Raw genomic sequence first — 12,582 nt, forward strand, 5'->3', positions numbered from 1 at the left:
GCAAACTTTATGGGAATGTATGAAATGGAGTGCAGTTCAGGACAGTTGATGGATGTTTACTGTGTGAAAAACCCTCCCAGTGCTAAATGTCATGTAATCTTACCTGATGCATAAAGCTGCAAAAAAAGGCACTTCCATTCTTTAGTTTGGGCTGCCCTAAGCATCCCTCTTATCACATATCACATAGGTTTCCATAGAACAGGGAACATCACCTCAAGTGCCCAGTATCCCCATCCCATACCAGCACAGAGGATGAAAATAGAAAATAGAAGAGGTAGCAAGTAATGATAGGGGATGTAAATGCTGGCCCCTTAAGGGGATCAGCTCTGGACCATAGGCACTTGCTTATTTCCAGGCATGATAAAATGCTAAATGTAAAGCTATGCCTGGAATTGTTTATATTGCCCCGACATGGTGCTGTGATTAGTTACATTATATGAAACTATTCAATGTAAAAGGGATATTCCCATCTAATCCCCTATCCATAGGATAAGTGATAACAAGCTAATTTTTGGTGGTAGGACTGAGCTTGGAAATGTTTGGTGGACGGATAGAAAATGAATGGAGTACTGGTCAGTGTGCGCCATTCATTGTGGCTAGGGGATAACTTTGCAAGTTGGGAAAACCCAGACAATGGTGATAATTTGTTGATGGTTATTTAGTACTAATGTGTTATTTAGTATATGTTGTAAATTTACCTCATGATTTGAGAAAAGGCAAACACCTTCCATTTGATGAAACACTGGGTAATGACTCTTGTCAATCTCATCACGTCGGTAGACATCACCTGCTACAAGAAATGCATCCAGTCCTGAGTGTATTAGATCCCACTGGTGGGCTGAGGTATGAGCACGTAGCATATGAGTCTTATTTAAATAGTAATTGTCACCTTTTTGTCTACTTGGATGATCTAGTGGAATAAGTAATTTGTCAAAATTCTGCTCTGTGGTAACTGCTGGGCTGAGATTATCATAAATGGAAAAGAGTGGGTTACCAAAGCGCCCAGTAAATTCCCTATAAAAGTGCTCCTTTATTCTCTCTTTTATAAGCCACAATGGATGGTACTTCTGGTTGTGGAGGTTCTTTCCAACCAAGGACAGGATTTTATTTGTGACATTTGTATAATCATCTCGAGGGAATTGTCTGCCAAGCAGTTCTACGTGATTAGAGATATCTGTTTTAGAAGTTTTTGATGCTATTTTTCGAAAACATTCATGTTTTATCCTATTCATCCATATCCTTGGAAAACCTGTAGTTGTTAAAGGTCCCACAACACTGAATTGTGAAGATCCTATGAGAAAAACAGAAAACAAACTAATAAATAATTATTTCCAAAAGTACTTCCAATGTAAAGTAAAAATTAAACATCTTGTAATGCAGCAGTAAAATTTATTTTAAATAAAAGAAAAATCAGGAAAGTGAAAATGTCTCTAAATGTCTCTATATTTTCTACACACCCCCTCAGTGAAGCTGTAGCCAAACAACAACATAAAGGGAGTGTGTCAATAGAAAATCACATATTGGTTAAAATCAAGTTTTTATGTCAAACATTTTTAAGAATTGTCAGTGGGTTTTTTCCATTTTACTATATTGTAAAATAATCCTGAAACCTTGCATTTTACATTGTGGCCACTTGGCTGAAAACAAAGCTGAAACATAAAGATATACATAAATTGTACATATATTTTTGCATCATTTTCCTTTTAACAGACAGGATTACAGTGAAAGGTGGCACTAGTATATAAAGAGGATATATAGAGTATAGTATATATAGAGGAGAATCCCACTGGGAAAACAATTTTATCTGTGTCTGGGGTGGAGCTTTAGGATCTATTAAATTTGATTTCTGGTGTAGATGTTTTAGGGCAAGTAGTTGCTAAGTAGTATTTTTAGAAGTCTGGGTGTCTAACACCTCCCTGACTCTAGTGTAGTGAAATATCCCTCCTAAGTTTATAAAAGTATACCACACAAGTATGTAGGGATTGCCAGAAAGAAAAGGTGAAAGTTACTAGGATCGTTTAAAAAAGGTAAAGCAGTCTGTGGAAGCTGTTTATTTTTACCATATGAACACGGCCAATCTGAGAAAAGACTCCAGGTCCCTAGAAAGAATGGAATGGAGAAAACATAATTTAAAGGGAACCTGTCAGCAATTCACATATAATCTTCTGATACTGTTAGGTCAGGGAGACACAAGATACCTTTAATACACCTGTCTGTGCTTCCAGAACATGGTAAATATCTATACACCCCCCCCACACACACACACCTTCTCCCATACCTGAACCTGCTTGGGACTCTTCCAGTTGTCAATCAAGCAGGGTCGGAAATGGGAGGGGGAAGCATTTTTTCTACATTCTGGAAGCACGGCTGGACTAATGAAATGCACCGTGTGTCTCTTTGACCTAACAGCTACTGTATCTAACAGTGTCAACAATTTTGAATGTGAATTACAGCTGACAAATTACCATTAAGATTGGAAGGTGTTGAGGCATCTTTATTGAATAGTGGCCTGGTCTGCACCAGACATCCCTGAGGAAGCCGATAGACGGCGGAACGCGTGGGGTGATTCCTTATCCCATCTGACTCTCATTCTGTTGTACTGTATATGGTGATCTTTTCCAATTTTCTTTTTTTCCCTATGCTCCATTATTTGTAGTTATATTCTGTTTTACTGGGTCTCTGTCTAGGTAGAGATGTTGGACTTTTGTTATTGTACATACAGTCCAGAGTCAGAGTGGTAGATTAGCCCTGGCTGGAACACCAGCAGGACTTATGGTGACATTTTAGTGTTTTTAATGTAGAGCAGTATTTGGGGTGTTGTCTCCCTCATTTTACTACTCCTGTACATTCACTTATTTATGTGGTACTTTGTATCTATGTCAGTGTTATAATAAAGATTTTTGTGATGTGCTACCATTTTTTGTGCATATGCTTTTTTTCTTTTGAGAGGATGATGTACTACTTATATGCATTGGTTTAGCACTCCATGATTAATAGTGGTGCCCACTAGCTTCATATATATAATAGTCTGCACCAGAGACATTGAGGTCCTCTAATTTGTTCGCATTTATCTTATATTTCGTCAAGGAACAAAAAAAGGACGCAGTTCTGCCATGCGGGAAGAGAAAGATTTATGGCATAGGTATTATAAAGCAACATCTCATCCGTGGGCATTTGTAATCCTTTTGCCCTATACATACTTTTCTAATATCATGATTGTCATGGATGGGCATGTGTAAGTGCTCCATAAATCAACACACACACATTAGATACTACTTTTAAATACAAGAGCTTGAAGTTACTGATCGGAAAAAATATTACTTAGCCATGCTTCTGGGGTCAGTAATGTACACTTACTGATCCTGGTCTCCTGCTGCTGCTGGTTTCTGGGCCGCCTGCTCTGTGTTATTGTCCGTGTTTAGAAAACATCCAATGAGCTATGCTGACTGGTCATTTTCTATGGAAACGGGACGTCATTGGATGTTATGAAAACGCTGGCAGTGCCGCTGACCAGCCATTTCCTATGAAAAAGGGACATCATTGGATGTTATGAAAACGCTGGCAGTGCCGCTGACCAGCCATTTCCTATGGAAACAGGACATCATTGGATGTTATGAAAACGCTGGCAGTGGTGCAGAGTTGGTAGCTTGGGAACTGGTAGCAGCAGGAAACCAGGACAGGTAAGTTTACGTTACTGATGTGTCGTAGCTCCGGCAGCAAGGCTAACTATGATTTTTTCTTGGACAACCCTTTTATAGCCTAAATGTAGTAAGCTAGTGATTACATTTGGGTAATTTCCTATACATATATGCGTATTGACTTGGGCTCAAAAGAATGGTCTGCTGTGACTAGTTGATTACAGTTCAGCAATTAAAGTCAGTGGGGATTTTGCCAGTCCATGCACTTAAACATTGGCATCCCATTTTGAAAATTTTCTTACATACATTTGCCCCAGAGAGCAAAACTGCAGTGTGAACAAGCCTTAAGATGTACTGCTCCTATGGCAATCAGACACCAGGGCCAAGATGTGAAAGCTACCTCTGCACTATCTATGCTAAGGGTACTATTACACCAACAGATCTGACGACAGATTATCTGCCAAAGATTTGAAGCCAAACCCAGGAACAGACTATAAACAGACAACAGGTCATAAAGGGAAGACTGGATTTCTTCTCTTTTCAAATCCACTCCTGGGTTTGGCTTCAAATCTTTGGCAGATAATCTGTCGTCAGATCTGTTGGTGTAATAGTACCCTTAGACTAAGCTACAGGTCTGTAACTTGAATGAAGCATACTGTATCTTCGAACATAAAACATTTTCACATTCTGAATGTATAACAAGTGGTTGTTTTTATCTTTTTCATTTGCTAGGTGCCCTTTAATTAAAACAACACTGTTAACAACAACTCTATATTTGAAAAAATAAGCCATGTTATACCATTATGAAAGTAGCTCAAGGATTTTAAGCTGTTTTCTTCACTCGAGTGGAGACCCATTAATCACAATGATACCAAGAACAGCATTTGAAGACTAGTTACATTGGAAGAGATGATTACAAAATGTTTTACACTTTAATAATGTCAACAGAGCTGACGTTTTGTATCATATGAATTATGGCCCTTTACTAAAAGTTTTAGCTAACCTTACTCATATGGTTAAGTTTTTATTGTTCACAAATTGCAAGTCCTTGTAGCTAGGAAACCAAAAAGCAAACTTATTTAGAAAAACACTGTAGACGTGTGGAAAATGAGTATCAGAAGCATGTTGAAGTGTGGTTGCCTATTTTCATCGTTTCAAGAAGAGAAGGGTGTTTAGTAGGTGCAATTGCAGCCACAAGCTATGCATTATTTAAACATATAATACATTATAGCATGTAATGTTTGCAAAGTTGCCTTTTCATATTATGTAACATATTTTACCATGCTGTTAGAGGTGCTGGGTTTAAAGTATACACTGCATTTGTTAATTATTGGTTAGGTGTAAAGTCATGTTTGAGGTGAATTCAAGTGGCAGATTTGTTGCACAAATGCCCCATTTATTTAAATAAAGCTTGCTGAAGTCCATGGAGCAACAGAAACTTTTATAGCAGGCAAAATTGTACATGGACATGTCACAAGAACCAGGAAGAAGAGATATCCAGCAGGGACCAGGAGCCATTGGAATGGCAGCTGCATAGGATTGGGGCAGGTGAGTATGGGGCTGGAAAACCTCTGTCAGCTCTTTATGAGGTACAGAGGTGTAGACCCCAGCAAATAGGGGGATAACAAAGACATAATTTTTTACCACTCTTTGGCTGATCCCAGACACTTTTACACAGGGCGATTATCGTCCGAAGGAGGGTTTCTTTCAAGACTCCTGGCGATAATAGGCCCATGTAAAATGGGCTTAAGGATCATTTTCCAACACTATACATTTATCAAGATAATAGATTTGACGCATTTCACAACTCCTTGTAGTCATATACCTTCTCCTCATATTTCAACTTTGTATGCATGGATTTTGTAACTTTAAACACTAATTAGCAAGAAAATATTTTAGTCAGACTGCGCTATTGTCAAAATGGCATTCTAAAAGATGTTCCAATCAAATGAGACATTGCTACTAGGGATGAGCGAATTTACAGAAAGAAAAAAAAAGCGAGGTGCCTCGTTCCTATCTGTATTCCTCTTGTGAGGCTGCAGGGCTTTTAAGTGTGCTTCTCTACGTGCCGCTCCTCCCCGGGTACTGGAAAAAAGATAAATCCAGTTCTGGGAAACTGGGAGAAGTTTCCCAGGTTGGGATCCATCTTTTCCCAGCACCTGGGGAGGAGCAGCATGGAGCAGAGCACACTTCAAAGCCCCGTAGACTGATGAGCAATATACAGATAGAAATGAAGCGCTTCGCTTCCTTCCTACTGTGAATTTGCTCATTTTTAATTGCTACATTTATTCCTGTTCTGATTTTAATGCATACACCATTATCAATTTCCCTACAGTTAATTATGGCTGTAATATAATCCGATTATGCACCAGCCTACAGAACATGCTCAAACTGGGTGATTTTCTGGGTTTTTCTGTGTGTTTTTAATAAAAGGTCTATTTAGGGAAAGCTGACACTTCTGGGCTGTAATAGGTGCTGCAAGGCAAAGTGTCTGATTAACTCAGCTGAGCATGATGTGTGACACCTTCTGTGAAACCTCGGCTTAAAATAGTATGTAAATGAAGCTCTGTGTAAATGTTATCATACAGGTCTGCATATCAAAGAAATAGCACACTAGTCTCTCTGTAAACCATTGCCAGATTTCTTCTATTGGCCTAGAAAGAAGAGTGTACCTTACCGCTCATATAAAAGGCAATGGACTATGTACAGCAGCACTAAAGTTTCTTTAGCTCTGCATATACTGGTATACATGCACTTAAAACTCTTGAACTGTCAGCTCTTAAAACTGTTAGCTAGCAGTATGGACCCACATCACACAACCCTTTCTTACTATAGTCAGCCACAGGCCTCACTTCCCTTTAAATATGTAGCTTACTCCCAGGAAGGAAAGATATAATGCCATCTACTGAAGACAGCATCCCTACAAGTAAATGCTTAACTCATTTAGCCTTAGAACATGACTAGGGATTATTAGCCAAGCCAGATTCTCCTCTGAAAAGGAGACATACCCATCTGTAGACAGCTGTTTTGGGTTGAGTACAGAGAAGGAAGCCAGATAACTACCAGATAGGCCACTGTAGTGGGATTAAAAGTGCCAAAAGTAGGGATGGTCCGAACAGAGTTCGGTTCGGGTTCGTACGAACTCGAACTCTCGGCAATGAGGCCTGTGGCTGACTATAGTAAGAAAGGGTTGTGTGATGTGGGTGGCTCCGTGCAGGGGGTGGATACAGCGGGAGGACCGCCTGGAAAACTGGGATACAGCCTATGGCTATGGCTGTATCCCAGTTTTCCAGGCAGTCCTCCCGCTGTATCCACCCGCTGCACGGAGCGGGCAGACAGCGGGAATCTGATGCTCGGCAGTTTTAGACCATCCCTAGCCAAAAGCTAATACACCAGGAAAAATCTCTTTCCTTTTTCTGAATGAGCTACTTTGCTTATATTTTAACAGTGGATCATTTGTGGTTACAATACTCATTTCATAACTGTTTCCTCTCTGTACACAGGAATATTTATGTGTTATCTATAGGCAGGGGAGGGTTAAGTCTTAGCCAGACGTTTGGAAGAGCCCCATATATCTTATACTAATGGGCAAACTCACTGCCAGCAGACAGAAATGGCTGACAAAAGTGCAAAGTGTCTTAAAGGGGTTTTCCAGGTAATAAAACAGTATCTTAAACAATCCCCCTTCCCAATACAACCTTCCGTCTAATATACTTCTATAACCTATCCTGCACCTTTTCGCCATTTTTTTCTCATACTTACTTGCTCTGGACATCTAAAATCTTCCTCTCTGTGTCCTCTCCGAAACGGAGCTGCTCCCTCTTCCCCCTGCCTTTTCTAGATGCAGTACACGTGATCTCTCTGACTTAACAACCTGGCCCCCAGGAGACGTTACCTGTATCATGTGATCTCCTGCTGGAACCGTAAATTCAAAAGGATCCCGTGAGAAAACTTGGTTCCAAGACCTTGCTGTTCAAGTCATTCTATCCCTGATGAGAAGGCTGTGTGTTTACTGTGGCCAGCGTGACTTCACCTGACGTAGGCTGGCACCTGGCAGTTTGACGTTGGATGAGGAGGCTGCAATTTCAGGAGGATTCAGGTACTGGTAATTACTAACTTTTTTTTTTATGATTGGGGGGGGGGGTGGCGAGAGTGCTATTTGTTCACACTTGCATGATTTATGGATATCGACTAAATTCTGAAGATTATGATATTGGTGAGTTCCTGCATTTTCTATTAAACTGTTAATCAAATCTGTCTTTTTTCTTCTTTAAAGTAAATCTGTCAGCAGAGGTGCTGATTTCAGTTCCTTATACTTACTGATTTACACAGCTACGCTGATTCCAGCAGTCCTATTCATTTAGAGATCTGCCACCCTTTCTCCAGATATCTCCATCTTTTTGTATATGCTAATTAGGAGGTCTGGTGCAGAGTAAAGGCCTGATTACAACAAAGTGAATTAGAGAACTTAGGGCCCTATTCCACAGTAATGATAATCGGCCGGATCGGCCCCATTTGGCCGATTATCGTTCGGTGAAATAGAGAGAACGATCAGCCGATGATCGTGTCAATAGCTGATCGTTCATTTAGGGCCAGACCTAAAATCAGCGTTCCCCCACCGCGCATCGCTACGGTTGAATAGCTGTGCGCGGCGGGCGACCGACCGGCGATTTGACAAGCAGCAGCAGCATACATTACCTGTCCAAGCTTCTTCTCCGCGCTGTCTTCATCCCCGGGTCCCGCGCGCTCTATCTTCAGAATGGCCGGTCAGCTAACGGAGCGCTCAGCCAATCACAGGCCGGGACCGCAGCGGCCTGTGATTGGCTGAGTGTGGCCTGTCTAGCAGATCGCCACTCGTTTACATCATTGATCGGGCCCTCCTTGGCCCGTGGAATAGGACCCTAATTGAGGGACAGGGTAGTTTTCCACAGTGTGAACACCACTGTAGGGTTGTTTCCCCATTCACGCAAATTTTTTCATCAACATTGCGTGGCAATTGGGGGGCGAATATGAATATGGAAACACAACCTCAGTATATTCCATTGTTAGGCACCGGTAGCTTGATATTTCAATATGTTTTCAAACCCCTTTCCTGTCTTTGGCTTAACCCCTTAACGGGGTATACCCGTCATGCAGCCGTTAAGGGGGATCAGAGAGTGCTCCCGACGTGAGCTCTCTCTGCAGCCCGTGGTCCCCGGTTGCTATGTGCAGCCAGGGGCCGCGGGTATTAGCCGCCGTGGCTGGCTAACTAACTATTCAAATGCAGCTGTCAAAGCTGACAGCTGCATTTGAATAGTGACTGTGCCCCTGTCCCTGGTGTCTAGTGGGGTATCCCCCCCCCCCCCCGCCCGCGATGCGATAGCAGAGGGGAGATTCGTTCTAATGAGCTGGCCGGGCTCATTGTCGGAATGACGCTGATCCCGACTCGGCAATCTATGTAGATGGTCTGGAGCAGACCAATATAATAGAGCACCGATTTGATGGATCATTGCTCTATTATATACACAGCATTGATCTCAATGGGAGATCAGTGCTGTGTATATAGAAGTCCCCCAGGAGGCTTCTAATTACTGTTATTAAAAATAAAATCAAGTGTTTTTATTAATAAATAACCCCCTCCCCTAATAAAAGTCCAAATCACCCCCCTTTTCCCATTTTACAAATAAAAAATAAATAAATAAATGAATAAACAAACATGTTTGGTATCGCCGTGTGCGTAATCGACCGAAATATTAATTTAGTTAATTCATGATCCCTCACGGTAAGAGGTGTAAGCGCAAAAAAATTCCAAAGTGCAAAACTGCGCATTTTTGGTCGCATCAAATCCAGAAAAATTGTAATAAAAAGCGATCAAAAAGTCGTATATGCGCAATCAAGGTACCGATAGAAAGTACACCTCACACAGCCCCATAGACCAAAGGATAAAAGCGCTATAAGCATGGAAATAGAGCGATTTTAAGGAACGTACAATTAGTGATGCAACAAATAAGGGCTCATGTGGGTCCGTAGGTGTAAAAATGCAACTGCTATGGCCTTATATACACAAGGAGGAAAAAACGAAAACGCAAAAACGAAAATTAGCCCGGTACTTAAGGGGTTAAAAAAAAAATAAAAATCAAAAATTACTTTAGAGACTACCTTCCCACTAGAGCTTATATTCCCTTTAAGGCTCTGCCTCAAAAAACTTAGTGTACCATCAAGTATAACATCAAGATTGTTTATGTCAAAACAATACTTTTCAAAAAAAAATAAATAAATAAATAAACATTTTTAGCATAGCTACAGCATCTTGTCACTTAGGCAGGTACCAACAATTTTGGGGAAGGAAAAAAGGGCAGATGCTGGGCAATATTCGTGCCATGTGTTCAGTATTGGCTGGCACCTGATGTTCAGCTTTGGCAGCACTTTTTCAACCCGTTTTCCTCATTTTTTTTCTCTACTTGTTGCCTAGCACAAATATTGTCTTTATTCTTTCATCTACAAAGGGCTTTTTGCAGGAAAATATGCACTTTCATTGACTCCCATAAAATGTATTTTTCTTTTTTTATTCATGAGGAAAAAGGAGGAGGAAGAGGTGGTGAGGCATGCCAGAACACGGCACAAACGCTGAGTGAAAATTCTTCTTTGACTTTTCATTAGTAGGGGACCTGAGATTGTTCATAATCCACATCACAGACAAATTACCAAAAGGTAACATGATCACTAGGGGACTGCCAGCTACAGCACACTGTCAAGCACCATGGGTGGGGCCAAGGTGCTGACAATTTCCCTTTAAAGGGGAACTCCAGGTAGAGGTTAAAAAAATTTAAACTTCTGCAGAAGCATGTAGCATTACTTACCCATCCATCCCAGTTTTGAAACTACCAAAAATCCATTTTTTATTTTTTTTTGCTCTGTTTTGTGTTTCTCTCCTTCCTGGTTTAGCATTTCCCAGAATGCAATGCTTTCCCTCATGTGATCATCACAGCCCCCCCCCCCTTCCCATCACAATCAGTAAAATCAGTGCAGCAGCTGCTTCTGGCCGGTCAGAGATGGTGAATTACTTAGGGGATTGGAGGATCCAGCCAAGCCTCCTGTGACATCACACCCTGCCCCCTGTCTGCATCATCAGCCTGTGCTCAGCAATCACACACAAAGTGAGACAGAGGCATGGAATATTTGTCTCCTAAGGTGGGACAGCAGTGGGAGCAGGAGACAATGTAAATTGACACAGAGGCCATTTTTCTTCACTTCCTGGATTTCTATCAGCTACCAGTGTGGCAAAACCATACAGATATGGTAATAAAAGTTATATAGATGTGTCTATATATATTGTAATATACTTTTAGGCTATGTTCACACTACATAAAAGTACGGCCGTTGTTGCCATCGGCAACAATGGTCGTACTTTTGGCAGTGTTGAACATTGCCTATTCCTGTATGGGATCCCGGCCAGAGCGTATACACATCGTATATGCTCCGGGCTGGGATCCCGCGTGGCGCCGCAAATAACTGACATGTCAGTTTTCAGCGGCCGCAATTCAGTGAATTGCGCCCGCAGAAAGACCTGTCAGTTCGCACAATGAAGTGAGCGTCTCCGGCCGCTTGCTTCATCGTGTGCTGTAGGAGGTTCTGATGCGGGCGCGCGCTGATGCGCCGGCATCAGAACCCTGCGGCCAAAAGATTATCCGTCCGGTACTGTAGTTCTGACCAGATTGATCCGTGAAGAGACCGGCCGTTCCGTGACCCGGCCGGGTCACGGAACAGCCGGTCTCTTCACATAGTGTGAACATAGCCTTAATAGAAAACAAATTTTCCTTATGTGGAGTTCCCCTTTAAGCAGGTATAGGGATGGTAGGGGGAGCAAAGAGGCATTCTAGCTTGCAGCAATTAAGATGCTTGGCATTTTTGACATTTGAATCGGAAAGTAAAAACATTTCAGATTCAGGAAGCACAGACAGATAGGTACCATGTGTTTCCTTGAGTTAGCCATTGATCAGTGTCAGCAGTTTTGATACCGAATTGCAGCTGACAGATTCAATTTAACCCTGCATTGAGGATTCTACCCAGCAAACACCTACTTATGTAAGTGAACTTGAGATGTCATCGGTTCTGACAAAGCATTTAAAAAGCTAAGCTTATTCTGCTCTATATGGAACTGTAACTCTCTGCCTGGGGCATAGTGTGGCTATGGCTTGTAAGAGCACTGCTGAAATATTAATGGGAGAATTATTTGTCAGGAAAATTATGCAGAGTATGGTGCTTGAACAAAAGGCATCGGCAATAGAACATACAATGCCAAGGCTGATGCGAGAACTGACTGAAGATGTTCAAAGCAGTTTTAACACAGCTAGTACTTTTGAAAATGTTCTTGGCTTTTTTTTTTACTTTTTAAGGGTGCGTTCACACCTACAGGATCTGCAGCTGATTTTCTGCAGCAGATTTCAGTTAAATAACTGAACACAGCATCAGATTTGATGCTGTGTTCAGTTATTTAACTGAAATCTGCTGCAGAAAATCAGCTGCAGATCCTGTAGGTGTGAACGCACCATCAAAGCCAGTTAAATGCGGCACTAAGTATTTCAGGAAATACAGTAACTACAGTAAAGATATATTCTTTGTGTCCTGTGTCAGCCTCTTGATTTTATAGTATAATGTGTCAATAAATACCAAAGACAGCTTTTAGGAATCAAAGATTTGCAAATGTTTTTTGGGGAGTTCTAGAGAAAGAACTCCCCAAAGAACTCACCTAAAAAGAGTCTCTTTAAGAGTAAAGCAAAATTTACAGGTGACACATACCTGCAAGCGGGGGCAACCACTTTGTGCCAAGTGATGGGTAGAATAGCACACACAGGTGTGGTTGTTCTGAAATCTAGGCACTCTGCTTCAGAACAACACAAATCCGACATCACATGTTCTCGCAGAAGGCCTTGTGGCCTTGAGGATAACCAGATGGGACACCTAT

The 12,582-nt window shown here is 41.5% G+C and overlaps 1 protein-coding gene across 1 annotated transcript in view; it reads right to left on the minus strand.

Annotated features, from left to right (window-relative positions):
- Positions 1–12,582, minus strand: part of FARS2 (phenylalanyl-tRNA synthetase 2, mitochondrial) — a 232,295-nt gene that overhangs the window by 145,492 nt on the left and 74,221 nt on the right. Inside the window, exon 3 of the mRNA XM_069960195.1 lies at positions 699–1,291. Coding sequence (XP_069816296.1) covers positions 699–1,291 — 593 coding nt within the window. The remainder of the gene's footprint in view (positions 1–698; positions 1,292–12,582) is intronic.

The sequence above is a fragment of the Dendropsophus ebraccatus genome, chromosome 2 (assembly GCF_027789765.1).
Source record: "Dendropsophus ebraccatus isolate aDenEbr1 chromosome 2, aDenEbr1.pat, whole genome shotgun sequence".
Classification (NCBI taxonomy): Eukaryota; Metazoa; Chordata; class Amphibia; order Anura; family Hylidae; genus Dendropsophus; species Dendropsophus ebraccatus.